Genomic DNA, 18352 nt, shown 5'->3' with positions numbered 1-18352 from the left:
ACTAGGGGTGTCAGGGGCTCTATCTTCTGGGGACTTCAACATCAACAGAGCCCTTGATAAAATTATTAATTGGTCCCCATAAAGAGGAAGTTTTATTTTTAGTGGATACAGGGGCCGAAAAGTCAACCATTCAAGAACTTCCAAAAGGAATAGGAAAAGGGAAGAGTTAGGTGTCAGTAGTAGGAGCAAAAGGAGAGCCTTTTAAAGTAAACATATTGAAAGATGTAGAAGTAGAAACAGAAAAGAAAATTTGTCTTAATGATTTACTTTTGCTCCCTGAAGCGGAATACAATTTATTAGGAAGGGATTTGATTTTGAAGTTAAACTCGAGCATTCAGAGTCAAGGGGACAAATTGCAGATTAAATTATACACTTTAACACAAGAGGATGAAGAAGCTATTAACCCCTCAGTGTGGTATAAGGAAGGGGAAACTGGAAAGATAAAAATGGACCCCATAAGGGTTCAAATAATAGATCCGCACCACCCAAATAGAATCAAGCAATACTCGATACCTATGGAGGGTCGAAAAGGATTAAAACCTGTAGTTGACAGACTTCTGGAAAAAGGAACCCTAGAACCATGTATGTCCCCTCATAACACGCCCATTCTTCCCGTAAAGAAACCGGATGGGTCATACAGGATGGTGCAGGACTTAAGAGCTGTAAATCCGCGAACAATCACTAAATTGCCTGTGGTGGCAAATCCTTATACTTTATTGAGTCATATATCTCCCAAACATACTTGGTATAGTGTAATAGGTTTGAAAGATGCTTTTTGGGCCTGTCCTCTGGATGAGGGATCCAGAGATTATTTTGCCTTTGAGTGGGAGGACCCCGAAACAGGACGAAAACAACAGTTAAGATGGACTGTGTTACCACAAGGGTTTACGGAGTCACCAAATCTATTTGGACAAACTTTAGAAAAAATTCTACAAGATTTCACAATACCTAAGGAGGTAAAATTATTGCAATATGTGGACGATTTATTAGTAGCAGCAAAACTGAAGAGGGGATCCGAAAAGCCACCATTAAATTGTTAAATTTTCTAGGGGAAAAGGGATTAAAGGTGTCCCGATCAAAGCTACAGTTTGTAGAACAAGAAGCAAAATACTTAGGACATTGGCTGAGTAAGGGAAGGAAGAAGTTAGATCCTGATAGGGTATCTGGGATTACCCCCACAAGCTAAAAAGGAAATTAGGCAAATATTGGGATTATTAGGATATTGCAGACCATGGCTTGAAAATTATAGTGAAAAAGTAAAATTCCTATATGAAAAATTAACTAATAACCAACTTAAGTGGTTTATTGAAGATGATCAGAGATTTGAGGAAGTAAAAAAGGCATTAATACAAGCACCTGTATTGAGCCTCCCAGATCTAGAAAAACCTTTCTATCTCTTTGTGAATACATCAAGCCAGACAGCGTATGGAGTTCTTACTCAAGACTGGGCAGGAATCAAAAAACCCGTGGGGTATTGTTCTAAGTTACTTGATCCAGTAAGCAGAGCATGGCCTGCTTGTCTCCAAGCTTTGGTTGCTACAGCATTATTAATAGAGGAACTTAGGAAGATTACCTTTAGTGCTCCTTTAAAAGCGTATACCCCACACAATGTCAGAAATGTTTCACAACAAGAAGCGGAAAAATGGTTAACGGACAGCCGGATCCTAAAGTATGAAGCAATACTAATAGACTCCCCTGACTTAGAACTGAGGGTGACTTCTGCTCGGAGTCCAGCACAATTTTTGTTTGGAGAACCATCAGAGGAATTACAACATAACTGTTTAGAGGTAATTGAGACCCAGACAAAGGTGAGACCAGATTTAAGAGATGCTGAGTTGAAAAATGGAGAAGCACTGTTCAGAGATGGCTCCTCCCGAGTGGTAGAAGGGAAGAGGAAATCGGGATATGCAATAATTAATAAGGACATAGAACTGGTGGAATCAGGACCTCTGAGTCCATCATGGTCAGCTCAGGCTTGTGAGCTGTATGCCCTATGTAGGGCCCTGGAATTACTAAAAGGAAGAAGCGGGACTATATTTACAGATTCTAAATACGCATATGGGGTGGTCCACACTTTTGGAAAAATTTGGGAAGAAAGAGGTTTGATTAATACTCAAGGGAGGAATTTAATACATCAAGAATTAATAGTAAAGATTTTGAAGGCGTTAAGAGAACCAAAGGAGATAGCAGTGGTACATGTGAGGGGACACCAAAAGGGATTAGATTATCGAACGAGAGGAAATAACTTAGCAGCTAAAGAGGCCCAGGAAGCAGCCTTGAGGGCTAAAGTTGCCAAAATTAATGTCCTACAAACAAAGGAGGACACCAGCAAAGAAGAACGAGAGGAAAGAGAGAAGAAGTTTACGCCAGAAGAACAAACAAAATTGGAGAAAATAGGAGCTAAATTAGAACAAGGAAAATGGACACTGCCCGATGGGCGAGAAATGCTGCCAAAAGCCTACACCAGGCGAATATTAGAACGTTTGCATGCGCAAACACATTGGGCTACAAAAGCGTTAAGTGATCATTTTCTTAAACAATTTGGTGGTATTGGAATTTTTGAAATAGCAAAGCAAATTACACAAGGTTGCTTAACTTGACAAAAGGTAAATAAGACAGTGTTTCGAGAAACAGCCACGGGAGGGAGAAAAGACCTTTTGAGAAAGTACAAGTCGATTTCACTGCATTGCCTAAGGTAGGGAGGATAAAATATTTATTGGTAATAGTAGATCATTTAACACAGTGGGTAGAAGCGTACCCTGTAGCACGAGCTACGGCACAGATGGTGGTAAAAATTTTATTGGAACATTTGATACCTAGATACGGGATAATCCAGTACATTGATTCTGACCAGGGCACACATTTTACTTCTACAGTGGGAATACCACATTCCGTGGCACCCACAAAGCTTGGGGAAGGTAGAAAGAATGAATCAAACAATAAAACAACAATTGGCTAAATTAATGATTGAGACGCAAATGCCCTGGACGAAATGTTTACCATTGGCACTTCTAAACGTAAGAACGAAACCATACAGTGAGACTGGATTATCGCCATATGAAATGTTCTATGGCGTGCCTTATTTTCAAGGAATGCCTCTGGGGAACAATGTAATTGAGGATCATAGTATCCAACAATATATAATTACCATTGGGAAAAGATTAAAAGAATTAAGAGAGATTGGGATGGTGGCCCAAACACCACCTTTAGGATTTGCAATTCATCAGTTAGAACCAGGAGATAAAATTCTGATAAAAACATGGAAAGAAGGAAACTTATCTCCCCTCTGGGAAGGACCTTTCCTTGTTTTATTAACTACAGAAACAGCTGTGAGAACTGCTGAAAAAGGATGGACACATGTGTCGCGAGTGAAAGGTCCAGTGAAGGAGTGGAAGGTCACATCTGACTAAATTGCTGTGGGAATTTTATTGCGGCTACTCCTGTAATGAAACAGGAGTGAAACATGAAATTCCCACAGTTGCTAAAAATCTATTTGTAAAGTCATTGAATATAACTAATTGTTACGTTTGTGGTGGAACAAATCAAGGTGAACGATGGCCATGGGAAGCTATGGAGAGAAATGTAAGTAATCCCCAAGTTTGGAAAACAATGGGAAAGGGTAATAGGAAACAACAATGGGTACTCCAAACGAGTATAATCGGAAGGAGTTGTTGGCAAAAGAAGAACAGGAAAAAGGAGCTGGAACTAGAAGTTGTCCTTTGTGTAGAAGGTGGTGTGCATTTGTAAGATTAGTGTTGCAGGCTAACTGGCAGTTTTCTGTAGCCATAAAGCCTTGCAAATAAAGAGGATCGCCAGGCTCGGGCAAGTGCTCAGGTCTGGACAAACCACTGATCTAGCAAAGCTCTGGCCTTCACAAGCAGTGCTCAATTAATTTGGGTACTAAGAAAGCACCCCCTTAAAGGAAAGGAGAGGGCAAGACCGGAGGGGAACTGGTGTTGCGGCTTAAAAAGGGTCTGCCAAGGGCTGCAACCCCTTCGGGCTGTGACCGCCGACCACTATGGCCCTGACCGGACCTCTTCTAGTTCTACTTGGGGTGAGTTCCTTGGACTCTGACTATGGCAAATAACTGTAGTCAATATTGGAACAAGTCCAGCTGGGGTTTACCCCAGAAAAATGGAAAAAGTGAGGACCTTTTCTAGTTGTACAGCGCATAACTGTAATCAACAATAAAACCTAGTTTTTTCCCGTTACCCATAAATTAGGGAGAACGAATGGCCTCCTGAGAGACAAACTTGGAATGGAATAGGATTTTGGGGAGATTTTATGGGTGGTGATCGGCTTACTAAAATGGGGATAGTTGTATTGAGGATATGTGGGGGATTGTTACTAGATTAATCTACTCGGTTATACTCAATTGGAAATGAAAACACGAATCAATACTATAAAGAAAAAGATGGGGGATTGTGAAATATGTTTATCTGATTCGTGTGATGAAGTGTAATCTTCTGTACCTTCATGGATTTCTCCTGCACCATAAAAAGGGGAATTTTACAGGAGGAAGTTAAACTACTTTGCTGGTATATCAGCTCAAACCAGTTTGACCACTGACCGCATAGTACTGTGTATAGAAAGTGCATGCATAAGGTTTGGGTCATCCTGGGGGCACGCCGAGGAAGATTCGAGAAGACTCTAGCAGGAGAAGAGGGCATGCGCTGAAGAAGACACGCCTGTTCATTAATATGTATTAGAAGACACGCCTATTCATGAATATGTATTAGCAAACAGGATCACGCTGAGGAAGAGTCGAGAAGATTCTAGAAGGAGAAGAGGGCATGCGCCGAAGAAGACACGCCTGTTCATGAATATGTATTAACGGACAGGATATAAACCAGGAACAGGAACTGAACCGCGTGCGTCTTGGTGGAGCAGAGACTCCCGGCGCACCCAGCGCTGTTTGCTTGCCTCTATTCGCTTAATAAATTGTAAATTTGAATTGGAATCCCGTTTGGGACTAAATCATTTATAACAACGCTGATGACAGCCCAAGGCTCGAGGGCACTGGCAGAGAAATGCAGGACCGTGCTGACGTGCGGTTCCACTATGCTCATCGTGCAGAAGCCTTGCTGGCGACCTGAAGAGGACAGAGGGAGAGCGGAAGGGGAAGCAAGCTTCTCAGGTTAGCAAATACCCGTGGCAACAGAAAATCTTGAAGGTCTAAGAACAGTCTCCACTCCCATGTACCAGTGGAAGGACAAAAGAAGGGAGAAGGGATAATCTGACAGTTCTTGCCACTGAAGCCAGAGGACGACCACCGTACACACCACCGGGCTTACAAGCAGTCCAGTGGTCCGACCCGGTGTTGTCCGCAGCTGAAAAGCTGTGTTTGACTGTCCCTGCTGAAGAAAGCCACTCTTGGAAAAGGCACAAGCGACTCAAGACCCCCAGGGAACACAGACAGCAGATACGGAAAACGTCCCTATGTTACCTGAGCAACAGCTGATTTCCATAAAAATGAGGCTTTGGAGTCTAAAATGAGGCTTTGGAAGCCAAAACTAAGACTTTGGAAAGTAAACATGAGGCTTTGCACACTAGAAATGTAGCTTTGGAACCCCAAAAGAGGTTTTCCGCATGAAAAATGAGGGCTTCGACCCTCAAAATGAAACGTTGGGCCCTAAGAAGGGACAGGTTTGGATGATTAAATCAAGATTACAACCCTGAAAATGGGCCTTTGGGTACAAACACGGATGGGCTAGACGATAGAAGAGACGCTTGGGAGCCTGCAAAGGACAGGAACTTATTGCTTCCTCTACGGCCCAGAGAAATGAATTGTTTGTTAAAACAAACCTTTGGGCACTACACTGGGGGCTTTGAGCTGTAAAAGAGGGCTTTGGACCCCCAAAATAGAGAGTTTAATCCCTCAAAAGGAAGGGTTTGGCCTTCTAAATGGGGCCTTGGACCCTAACAATGGGGCTTTGGAAATGAAATGGCAGCTTTGAACCCTGACATTAGGTTTTGTGCCCTCAAATGACGCTTGGGTACCAATGCTTAGGTACTCACCGTCACGTCCCCGTCACCGTTGGTGGCCCGCCGGTGGCCTAAGGCTGCTGTCTAGCGGCACGGCCACGGGATACTGACGCTCTGTGAGGCGGCAGCTCCCATGGAGGTGGGGGGTTCCAGAACACGGGGGTGGGCGGATGAGGGGGGAGGGGCGGAAGGGGGGAAGAGAGGCCCCAGGCCTGGGCCGGGGGCTGCTCGGCGTCGGGGCAGGCCCCATGTTGAAGCTGAGCCTGGCCGCCAGCGGAGCCCGCCTTCTTCTCACAGGGGTCTCCTCTGGCATAGGTCGGGAGGGCTGTCAGTCTTCTCCCCTGAGGTGCTGCTGCCTTGGGCTGGCTCCCAGGTGGTCAGGCTGCCCAGGTGCAGTTCACCTGAGGTGAAGGTCTCTCTCATTGGCTGCCTGGGCTGTCACTTCAGGCGGCCTGCTGTGGTGCTCGCCCTTCCCGGAGGTGATGCTCTCTCTCATTGGCTGTCTGAGGGGTCACTCCACCCCAACACCAGTGCCCACTCTTCCCCGAGGTGGTGTTTCCTCCGATTGGCTGCCTGGGTCAGACAGCTTATCAATCATCTGTGTGATGCTCTCCCGCCAGGCATGATTGGTGGAGACAGCATGGCCCGCCCCCCCATGTTGCCCAGCTTCTTCAACACAGGCCTCGTTTCCTGCAGGCCTGCAAGCTTCATTGGTTAATTACATATCAATCATGTGCCTTGCCCCCACCTCCTCAAATGCAATTGGCTGTCCTGGGTCCGCTGACTCCCCACGGACTTCTGGGCGGAGGTTGCCACGCGACTGGCTCCGCCTTTGGGGTTTAGACCCCCAAAAGGAGAGTGTGGGCCCCAAGACAAGGCCATGGGTCATAAAAGGCCGGCTGGGACCCTACAAATGAGGATTTCAGCCCTAAAAAGGAGGCTTTGGTAATTGAAAGGAGGGGCCAGATGCCAAAAATGACGCTTGGGACCCTGACGACGAGGGGAACCTGTAGGTTCCGGCCTGAGCTGCCTTTGGTGCCCAGTCTCTCCGCGCAACACCCCACCTCTGCTGTCCTGGGGGACCCCCGTAACAGCCGGAGCCCGACGTCAGGGACCAGACGAGCTCAGTGGACATTTTGTGCACATTTTCTGGACGTTTTACAGTGCTGGCCCACAGAGCCAGGGAGCGATACCTGTGCGTTGTGTCAAAGGACGGGAAGGGGAGTGGTGGTTCTGAGGATGTACTGGGCAGCGTGGGGCCTGAGCCTGGGGTTAATGGTGTGGAAAAGGGGGTAGAGAAGGGACTGTCAGGGTGGTCCCCATGGGAAGGACACCATGGGAATGGGCTGCTTGTTCCAGCTTTATTGCAAAAAAGAAATTATTCAAATATGGCCGTTGTCAAGAGGACAATTTAATCTCTCCAGGGCTCAGCAGGGCCAGCAGCACCACGACCGCAGGCTCCATCCTGACGGTCGCCTGCGTCTTGTCAGAACGAAGACGGTCTGAGCTGCCAGGGAGCTGACCGAGAGTTCAGTGTCTGTCCTCAAGGGCAGGAGGGCTGCAAGAGAAGGAAGCAGAGCAGCCATGAAGCCCCACTGCCTCCATGAAGACCCCCAGGAGTCCCCTCCAGAGCGCGCCAGACCCACCCGTCTCTTTCCCTGGCCAGGAGGAGCAGCTGGGACAAAGGGAGCAGCCGGAAGCTGCTGCTCAGGAATGCCCCACGTGCCCCTGACAGGCTCCTCTGGGCCTGAAGCGTTTTCCTGGAGCAGGGCCAGGCACGGCAGCACCCTGCCCAGGCTCCGTGCCCTGCCCCACCAGCCCCGGCCAGCACCACACTGCCCCTACTCACCGTTGCAGACAGCCCACAGCTTATGCTGGCTGAGTCTCCTCAGATGCCGTGCAGCAAGCCCTAGGCACAGAGCTCCTGTCAGACCTGCTGCCCCCCAGCACGTTCCAGCCCCCGAGGCTGCCAGCTTGGCCGCACACCCTCCTCCCCCTCAGCAGCGCTGACCCCAGGCAAGGACAGTACCCCAGGGCGGTGGGACTGAGCACGGCTCCCAGCCAGCCCACCTGCGTGGTGGACCCTGCCGCGGCTCTGGCAGCCACAGGGCCGCCCCTTGCTGCCAGTGCCGCGGCAGGGACTGGGGCCAGGCTGCCAGAAGAGGGACCCTGGGGCTGTGGCTCACCGATGAACCTGACGGCCGCCTCTCGCAAGGTGGCCTGCGTGTCCTCCAGGTACGGCAGGCTCTGACACAGATATTCTTCCACCCTGCTCCTGTCACGCAGTAGCTGGAGAGAGCACAGAGGAACGGAGCTGGTACAGACCCCCCCAAGCCACCCCGACCCATCCCTCCTACCAGCACCCACCTTCCCTCCCAGCCAGGAGCCCTGTGGGGCTGAGGTTCAGAGAGAGCCGCAGGCAGCGGGGGCCCACGGGTGCCGAGACCCCTCTGTCCCACTGCCAGGGCCCACATGGGCCAGGGTCTCCTTCCGCACCCTGGGGGCAGGGAGAGGACAGGGGCCTGGAGAAGAGCCCTGGTGGGCTCCGTGCTTGAGGGCAGGGAAGGAGGATGCAGCTCCAGGCTCCAGGCTGGAGCAGGGCAGGCGAGGCACAGCTGCACAGCCCTCCCCATGGGCACGTGGGGCAGTCCTTGTCCAGCCTGTCCCTGGGACTTGGGGCTTGTCCTCACCAAGCACTCTCCGATCTGGTGTGCCTGATAGGTCTCAGCCAGGCAGTTCCAGCCCAGGAACTCTGCACAGGCGAGGAGGGTGTCCCGAGAGGCCTGCAGAGAAGAGCAGAGGCTGGGAGATGGCAGCACGGCCGAGGGGAGGAGACTGGCCATCCTCATCCTCTTGGCCAGGCTCCGAGCCCATTGCCAGCCCCTGATGGGACCCTGAGGGGACACAGGTTCCCTCACTGATGTCCAGCAGCCCTTTGCCTCATGCCCAGGCCGCCCCTGTGGTGTCAGCGCTCACTTCGCCGTGACACAGGGCACTGATCACTGCACCTTGGCCACGCTCTCCATCTCGTCATGCATATGGATGAACAGCGGGAGCAGGACCCTCTGCACTTGCTTCTTCATCTTCTTCTTGATTTTCCCTGCCACCGTCTTCATCACGTCACAGAAGTGGCTGATGGAGAGCTCCCGCACCTGGCCGGACTCCTGGTAGGGAGGAGCACAGGGGGACTTGAGCAACAGCCGCTCCCTGCCCACGGTGAGCAAGGGCGTTTGCGTGGCTGATGTGAGGGGACGTGCTCCGGGGTGGGCTCCTGAACACAGGAGCTGTGGGCCAGATCTGCAGCTGCGGCTGAACGACCCCAGAGCCCTGAAAGGCCACGCAAGAGGAGCGCACGCAGGTCTGCGCCCAAGGGCAGCTGTCTTTGGCGAGTGCCCATCTGTGGGGCTCAGGCTCCCACGGCAGCCTTACATCGTCAAAGAGGGGCAGCAGCTTCTCCACCAGCTGCAGAGCGATGAGGCTGGCCTCCTCCCTCTTCATGTGGCCCATCTCGTTCCTGAGGAACACCAGGGCCTTCGTCTTGACGTCAGGGTTGCCATCCTGCAGGGTCTCCATGATGTCTGGCAGCAGGACCTGCATTTTTCTTGCCTGCATGAAACACACCGGTTCCTTCTTATGAAGCGGAGACAGACTGCCCTGGCAAACATGCCCCGGGGGCTGAGCACCTCCCTCCCGAATGGCTTCCCAGCAGGGGGGCCAGGAGCCACTGCAGCAGCCGCCTGGCAGGCAGCGGCCGCTGGTGGGGATGCGGGGAGAGGAAGGGAAGGGAGTGCAGGAGAGCAGTGTCCCCTGCCCAGCCACCCCCTTTTCCCACCGGCCTGAAGGGGTGGGTGGATTGGTGGCCAGCACGTCGAGGGTTGGGCGTCTTCCCCTCTATTCCACTCTGCTGAGACCCCAGCTGGAGCACTGCGTCTAGCTCTGGAGCCCTCAGCACAGGAAAGACATGGATGTGTTGGAGCGGGTCTAGGAGATGCCACAGAAATGATCCGAGGGATGGAGCACCTCTGCTGTGAGGACAGGCTGAGAGAGTTGGGGTTGTTGAGCCTGTAGAAGAGAAGGCTCCGGGGAGACCTTCCAGGACTTCCAGGCATTCTGGTACTTAAAGGGGCTTTATAAACAAGATGAAGAGAGACTTTTTAGCAGGGCCTGTAGCAACAGGACAAGGGGGAACCATTATACACTAAAAGAGGGTAGACTTAGACTAGATAGAAGGAAGAAATTTTTTACAGTGAGGATGGTTGAAAGCCTGGCGCAGGTTGCCCAGTGTAGTAGCAGATGGCCCATCCCTGGAACCACTCAAGGGCAGGTTGGATGGGCCTCTGAGCAACCTGATCTAGCTGAAGATGTCCTTGCCCATTGCAGGGGGGTTGAACTAGACGGCCTTTAAAGGGCCCTCCCAACCCAGACTATTTTAAAATTCTATGCTTCTATGAAAAATACAGGGGAGGGTGACCTCATAGACATGCACCTAGTAGACAGGTTCCTAACCTAGCAGATAGTAACCTAGGGCAGGTGAGATAAAGGACTAGGGGAATAAAGAGGATAGAACCAGGCTCACTAGAGATGAGCCTAGGGGTGGCATGGCAATTTTGGGAGCAAAATCGATAGCCCGGCTCAAGTGCATCTGCACCAATGCACGCAGCATGGGCAGCAAACAGGAGGAGCTGCAAGCCACTGTGCAGCGGGACAGCTACGACTTGGTCGCCATCACAGAAACATGGTGGGATGACTCTCATGACTGGAGTGCTGCAATGGATGGCTGTAAGCTGTTCAGAAGGCATAGGCAAGGAAGGAAAGGCGGTGGGGTGCCTCTGTATGTTAGGGCGTGTTTTGACTGTGATGACAAGGTCGAATGCTTGTGGGTAAGGATGAGGGCAGAAGCAAACAAGGCAGCTATCCTGCCGGGAGTCTGTTCTAGACCACCTAAACCAGGATGCAGAGGCAGATGAAGCGTTCTACCAGTGGCTGGCAGAAGTCTCACAGTCGCTAGCCCTTGTTCTCGTGGGGGACTTAACCTACCAGACATGGTAATACAACACAGCGGAGGAAACAGTCTAGGAGGTTCCTTCAGTGTGTGGAAGAGACCTTCCTGACACAGCTGGTACGTGAGCCTACCGGGGAGGTGCCGCGCTTGACCTGCTGTTTGCGAACACAGACGAACTGGTTGGAGATGTGGCGGTTGGAGGCCGTCTTGGGCCTCGCGACCATGAAATTATAGGGTACAGCAACAGAGCAGCCTGCCCCGAGCCGGTACCTACGGAAAGAGGTTTCTCTGGCTCATGGATTCCTCCCTGCAGGCACAGGAATGCTCCCTTGCTCTTCTCCAGGGACATCGCAGGTTCCCCAGGTGAGCGTGTCCAGGCTGGCCTGGCCGGCTGCTCCTGGTTCCCCCCACGTGCTCCCTGCAGGGCCCTGAGCTGGCGATGCTGCTCTGCAGAGGGAGGGGGCTGTGGTGCCCTGGGGCCATGGGCTAACCTTGCCCCGGCCGTGCTGGTCAGGGTGGGGAGCAGAGCCAGCGGGACGGGGATCACTGCTGCTCAGCCCCTTCCTGTCTCCCCCGACTGCTCAGTAGCCAAGGACAGGGCTGGGCAGGACACGGGGGTGTCTCCAAGGGCAAAAGGGCCAGGGCAGGGCTTGTCCTGGGCCAGGGCTCCAGGGAAGCAGCAGCCCCGACTGGCAGGCGGCAGAGAGGGAGCGCCCAGGGCGGCAGCAAGGGGCAGCCCCAAGGGCGACAAGGGCTGATCCTGCATGGGGCAGCTGGGCATTGGCCTCCTGAACCCCTCCTGCACGCTGGGGCTGCTCCCCCAGCTCCACAGGAGAGGTGAAGAGATGGGAGCTGAGACAAAGAATTTTTAGCTGGCTCCTGTATTGAGTTTACGTAAAGAGGGACAACGGATCAACATGTACATGAGGTCTTCGGGTCAGGAAAAAAAAAAGGTAGGAGGCCAAGGATAACAATATCACAGGTATAAAACAAAAAGCCAAATGTAAAAAAAAAAAAAAAAAAAAAAAAAAAAAAAATTAAGAAAAGTTAATCCTGGCTTTTCCTGAGGTACAGTGGGAACCCTTGTGGGACAATGGGCACCTTTTTCAGCAGTAGATCGTATACGAATATTTTCCAGAGAGCATCCCTGATTTCCTTGTTCCTCATGCTGTAGATGAGGGGGTTCACTGCTGGAGGCACCACTGCGTACAGAACTGCCAGCACCAGGTCCAGGGATGGGGAGGAGATGGAGGGGGGCTTCAGGTAGGCAAATATGCCAGTGACAAGAAACAGGGAGACGACGGCCAGGTGAGGGAGGCACGTGGAAAAGGCTTTGTGGCGTCCCTGCTCAGAGGGGATCCTCAGCACAGCCATGAAGATCTGCACGTAGGACACCACGATGAACACAAAACAGCCAGAAACCAACAAAGAACTTAATTCAAGAAGCCCAAGTTCCCTGAGGTAGGAGCGTGAGCAGGAGAGCTTGAGGATCTGGGGGATTTCACAGAAGAACTGGTCCACAGCATTGCCCTGGCAGCGTGGCAGTGAAAATGTACTGGCCGTGTGCAGCAGAGCATGGAGAAACCCACTGCCCCAGGCAGCTGCTGCCATGTGGGCACAAGCTCTGCTGCCCAGGAGGGTCCCGTAGTGCAGGGGCTTGCAGATGGCAACGTAGCGGTCGTAGGCCATGACGGTGAGAAGACAACACTCTGCTGAATTGAAAAAGAGAAAAAGAAAGAGCTGTGCGGCACACCCCGAGTAGGAGATGTCCCTGGTGTCCCAGAGGGAACTGGCCATGGCTTTGGGGACAGTGGTGGAGATGGAGCCCAGGTCGAGGAGGGAGAGGCTGAGGAGGAAGAAGTACATGGGGGTGTGGAGGCGGTGGTCGCAGGCTATGGCGGTGATGACGAGGCCGTTGCCCAGGAGGGCAGCCAGGTAGATGCCCAGGAAGAGCCCGAAGTGCAAGAGCTGCAGCTCCCGCCTGTCTGCGAGCGCCAGGAGGAGGAAGTGGGTGATGGAGCTGCCGTTGGACATTGGCTGTTTCTTGGCACGGGGGCACTGTTCAAACAAGGAAGGGAGAGGGTAGAATTAGGAGAGACTCCTCTGAGCAAAGCCCCTCCATTTGCCATAGCAACACCCCCAGCTGAAATGCATTTCCTTTCCCTGCGCTGTGCTGGCTGAGTGTCCCAGCAGGACGGGCCAAGCAGACAGTCGGGGCTCCCGCAGAGGAGATGTTCTAGCGAGAGCGTCAGCTCCTTGCCCAGCAGGCAGCGCCCAGAAGACATCGGCAGGGACGGCCCGGAGAGAGCTGCCTGAGCGCAGCCTCCCGCAGCGCTTGTCTGCAGTTCCCCCCGGCCCCGGCCCCTGTCTCTGCTGCCTGGAGCTGTCCCTGCCCGCAGCTCTTGCTCTGTCCCCAGGTGTCCCCTCCCTGCCAGTGCTCACAGAGCCCGTCCCAGCGCTGTGTGCTCAGCTCTGCCCTGCAGACACCTCCCAGCAGCAGGGCCCTGCCCTGCCCTGCCCTGCCGGGGGTTGCTCCTGCCATGCAGAGCTTCTCCCGGCAGTGCCCTGGGGAGCTCCCCGGGCAGGCTGAGAGCTGACCCCGGCAGGCGGCAGAGTCCCTGTCCCGGCACACAGCCCCTGGGGTGCAGGGACCCTGCTCGGAAGGACAGCCCTGGGCACCCCTGGCTGCACCCCCAGACGCACACCTTCCCAGCCATGCCCAGAAGGCAGCCGTCGTGCCTGTCCCTCCGATGGTGCAGCAGGGAAGCCCTGCTCCGCAGCACGCCCTCCTCCTCTGCGCTGCAGAAACCGAGGGACTCCTCCCGGCAGCTCCCAGGAGCCGTCGGATGTGCCGGTTCTAGGAGGTGCCTCCAGGAGAGGCAGCGGCATTGCCCTGCGGCCAGAGACTTACCACAGACGGGGCTGTGCAGATCTCTGCCGCGGGAAGCTCTCGGCATCCCCCCCCTCCCAACTGCCTTTATGCTCTCCCAGCCTCGCAGGTCTCCTCTCGGTGCTGCAGGCCGTGCCCCCAGCCCCGCTCCTGGGCAGAGCTGGCTCTCGGCAGCGCTGCCCGCTTGCCGTGAGCTCCTTCCGTCCCAGGAGCCCGGCCCAGCTCCGCCGCAGAGGACCAGCCCGAGGCACTTTAATGACCCCTCTGGTGGGTTGGGTGCCGACTCCATCCACCTCAGGCCCTGAGAGGAAGCTGAAGAACCTCTCGAGAAGGCAAAGGCAGATGCCACGTCCAAAGCTCCTTGGAGCACTCATGGGTCCCACTGAGGGACACTGCTGAGAAAGCGTCCCCAGGGGCTGGTTAGGGCAGAAAGCTGCAGGCAGTGATGACAGGTCGAGAAAAACACGGTAAAGGTGGCTCTGATGCTGAGTAAACCTGCGCGTGTTCTGTCAGGCCAAAGGGCCAAGCCCTGACCCCGACCCTGGGAAGGGAGATCCTGTCCCTTACGCATTGCTCAGGGCTTTTCCTGGGGCCGTGTGACCTGGGGACGTGCAATGCCAAGTTCAAGACTATGGGACAGCACCTCCAGGCTCTCGGCTGGAGACAAGGAGGCCACGAGGCCCTCGTGCTGTCAGGGTAAGGTGTGTCCTGGCAGGCCTTGGTGGAACAGGCCACAGCCAGAGCCAGCGGCAGAAAGGCCTCAGCTCTGGCGGGGGCTTTATTCTTGCCAGCTCCCTTGACCCTCTCCACCACAGGCTGCCCTGCGGTGTCCTATGCCGGCACCTTTTTCCTCGCGGGCTGTGGACACCCACCATGCTCACCAACCTTCCTCTCCCTGGAGCATCTTCCTGCGCTTACTGACATCTCTCCACCCTCACGGGCTCTTCCTTGGAATACAAAGCTTGGGCTAATCCAGGCTCTCTCTGGGTGGCCTGTTGTGCCACAGCACTGCCCTTGGAGTGACATTTCACATAACTCCAAGTGACATGAAATCCTCATCTCCAGCCGCAACTTCCAAAGCTTCACGTCCTGCCATTACATCTTTCTCGTGTTGCTTCCCAATTTGGAGAAATTAAAATTGCCGTCTCTGAAACCACACTGCAGCCAGTCTCAGGACAGTCTGGGTGGCCACGCTTATCCTGACGCAGCCCTGCATGTGGGTGGCCTTGCTCACGGTGAGCATCACCACTGGCTGGTCTGGTGTCCCTCGCAGTGCCCAGGCCCTTCTCCTCAGGGTCACTGCTCAGCTGCTCAGGTCCCGGCCTGCCCTGATGAACAAGGTTGTTCTTCCTCCTCGGGCAGGACTGGCCACTTCTCCTTGCGACCTTCAAGCGGTTTCTGTGGGCCAGAATCGCAGAGTTCCTCAGGGTCCCCGGACTGGAGCTCCGTTTGGTCAGCTGTGAATGCCTGTGTGCGGACAGCTCACCCTGACGGTGCTGCCTCTCACAAGAGGGGAGCGTGAGGAGCTGCGGGGCACTACAGACCCAGCTGGGAACTGCCAGGAATGCAATCCCCGAAACACCAAATGAGATTACAAAACACGCAAAAGCAGAGTCAGCAGGGAAAGGGAAAAGCAGGGCTGGGCTGTTTGTGTGTCAGGCTATGTTAGAGGGAAATATGGAATCATAGAATCCTTAAAAGACATCTACATGTCTTTCAGATCCCTCCAGTTCTGGTGACTCCAGCAGTCCCTGGGTAGCCTTTTCCAGTGTTTCACAACACTCACTGAAGAAATGTTTCCAATATCCAATCTAAACCTCCCATGGCACAACTTGGGAGAAGAGACTGATACCCACCGCACTACAACCCCTTTCAGGTAGTTGTAGAGAACAATAGGGTCTCCCCTCAGCCTCCTTTTCTCCAGGCTAAACACCCCAGTTCCCTCAGGCTCTCTCCAGCACAGAATCCCAGAACGTCCGAGGCTGGAAGGCAGCCACCTTCCACCTTCTCTGTGCTTCCTCTTCCACCTCCTGTCTCACCCACGCCAGCCTCCTGACACCTTTTTTTGACTTCCAGCATGTCAGGGTGGATCCTTCTGGAGCTTGAAGAGCAGATCGTTAACCATCAAAGAGCTCTCTGCACGCTTTTTGTCTGCAGGGCTGTATCCCATGGGATTCTCCAAAGCGGGTCCCTCAGCAGGCCAAAGCCTGCCCTCCTGAAGTCCTGCTCCTTGCTTTGTGCCCTTCTCTCAGGATCCTACACTCTGCTTTCTCACCCCCGACTGGCACATCCCTGACCCGCTCTTCCTTGTTTGTGAGCCCACAGGGCCCCTCAGCTCACTGCCTCCCGAGTCACCCTGGCCCAGAAGATGTGCTCAGTGAGCTCCAGAACCCTCCTGGGTGCCTTGCACCTTGCTGTGGTGCCTCTGCAGCAGAGGCAGTTGGGACAGTTCAGCTGTGCCGTGAGCTCCAGGGCCTGCAACCATGAGGCTTCTGCCAGGTGTCTGAAGAAGGCCTCAGCCACCCGATCAGGAGGTCTGGAGCAGATGTCCGTCCACCCACCCACCCACCCACAGTGCTGCCCACGTTGTTCTGCCCTCTGACCCTGGCCTACCAGCTCTCAGCTAACTCATCGCCTGTCCCCAGGCAGAGCTCCGCACGTTGCTGCTGCTCTCTCACAGAAAGGCCACTTCCCCTCCAGGTCCAGCCCTATGGCCTTATCAGGACCTGGCCGCAAGACCCCACGGTTTCCCCAGGAGGTGCTTTGGGCCACCTTCTCCCTCAAGTAGCCAACTCACAGACCCTCGGGGCTCGCCAGTGCCTAGTCCAGACTCGGGGTCCCTAAATACCTGCCTCCCAGGGCTCTTCTACCGACTGGCTGAACTGGTTGGATGTACGCTAGTGGTTACACCCGCTGACACACACACCCCGACATGACCCACACACTGCCCGATCTCGGCACTTGGTGGCCCCCAGGCACACGAGCCCCCACGAACTGTGGTTCCCACGCCAGGGCGTCCGTCCCAAGAGCAGAGATCTCCTCAACCCAGAGAGTTGTCTTCCTTGCTCCAGGCGTCCCTCTGCTCTCAAGGGCCTTGTGGTGCCTGAAGGCCGGTCCGAGCAGTAAAGATGGAGGTGAGGAGACATTGACTCTCTTGGGCTTTTCCATAGCCTGGGCCATATACCATGTACACTTTCCTTAGTCTTCCCTTTGCTCTATAGGTAGTTGTAGGAACTGTTTTTGTTGTCCTTCCGGTCACTAGCGAGATTCAGCTTGAGTGTGGCTTTGCCTTTCCTAACCCCAACTCGACACGCTTGGGAAGTTATCATTGATGTCCTTGTCATGGTTTAGCCCGAGCCATCAACCAAGCACCACACAGCCACTCGCTCCCCCATGGTGGGATGGGGGAGAGAATCAGCAGCGTAGAAGGGAGAAAACTCGTGGGTTGAGATAAAGACAGTTTAATAGCTGTAGCAAAAGCCGCGCACGCAAGCAAAGCAAAACAAGGAATCCATTCACCACCTCCCATTGGCAGCAGGTGTTCAGCCATCTCCAGGAACGCAGGGTTCCATCACGCCCAACGGTGACTTGGGAAGAGAAACGCCATAACTCCGAATGCCCCCCCACCCCTTCCTTCCTCTTGACCACAGATTTATATACTCAGCATTGACGTCGTATGGTACGGTATATCCCTTTGGCCAGCCTGGGTCAGCTGTGCTGGCTGTGCCCCCTCCCATCCTCCCGTGCACCCCACGCCTTCTCGCGGGCAGGCGAAGAACGGGGACAAAGAAGCTGGGACGTTTTTGACTGCTTAGCAAGAAATGAAAACATCAGTATGTTATCAACATTATTTTAATCCCAAATATAGCCCCCTACTAGCTTCTATGAAGAAAAGGAAGCTGCCAAGGTGGTTCAAGTCCAATACCAGGAGGCCGAAGGTGTGAGAACATGAGGCTTCTTCCAGTATCCTGAGAAGGTCTCATCTACTTCTTCCTGATCAAGCAGTCAACAACAGACACCTACTAGAAGGTCACCCACATTCTTCTGCCTGCTCATCCTCTCCAACAGGATCTCAACTGTCCCATCATCTATCCCAAGGCAGAGCTCCAGGCTTTGCCACTGCAATTTCCTTTACTATTATCTCCTCTTTGTATTTACTATCTGTCTTCCCCTAGAATTCCTATCGCTGTGATCTTGATCGAGGCACCACACGTCAGGTGAGCCATCTGCACGCACACATTAACCTCTGACCCAATGGAGCTTCACTCCCAATGGACCTCGAGAAACTCTGGGATTTGACCAACAGAAGCCTCAAGAAGTTTTCTTCAGACAACGGATCTTCTCCTGCGGATCCCCTGATGTTCAGATGTATCAGGGGGCAGAACCACCCTGTTGTGCTGGTTTTGGCGAGGCTGGAATTAATCTTCGTCATAGCAGCCCGTATGCTGCTGTGGTTTGGATTTGTGACCAAACCA

At 53.6% G+C, this 18352-nt stretch overlaps 1 protein-coding gene across 1 annotated transcript; it reads right to left on the bottom strand.

Annotated features, from left to right (window-relative positions):
* Positions 1-11025: 11025 nt before the first annotated feature.
* On the bottom strand, positions 11026-14494 carry LOC309416335 (olfactory receptor 14I1-like). The gene has a single exon (XM_082015898.1). It carries the CDS (start codon positions 13019-13021, stop codon positions 12035-12037), a length of 987 nt encoding a protein of 328 aa, XP_081872024.1. The 5' UTR covers positions 13022-14494; the 3' UTR covers positions 11026-12034.
* Positions 14495-18352: the final 3858 nt, after the last annotated feature.

Source organism: Phaethon aethereus, assembly GCF_964289735.1.
Source record: "Phaethon aethereus genome assembly, contig: HAP1_BTS, whole genome shotgun sequence".
Lineage (NCBI taxonomy): Eukaryota > Metazoa > Chordata > Aves > Phaethontiformes > Phaethontidae > Phaethon > Phaethon aethereus.
This window is presented reverse-complemented; position numbering and strand designations above follow the sequence as displayed.

Coding starts and splice junctions, on each gene's coding strand:
- LOC309416335 (XM_082015898.1), bottom strand. CDS start 13,021: ATGTCCAACGGCAGCTCCATCACCCACTTCCTCCTCCTGGCGCTCGCA.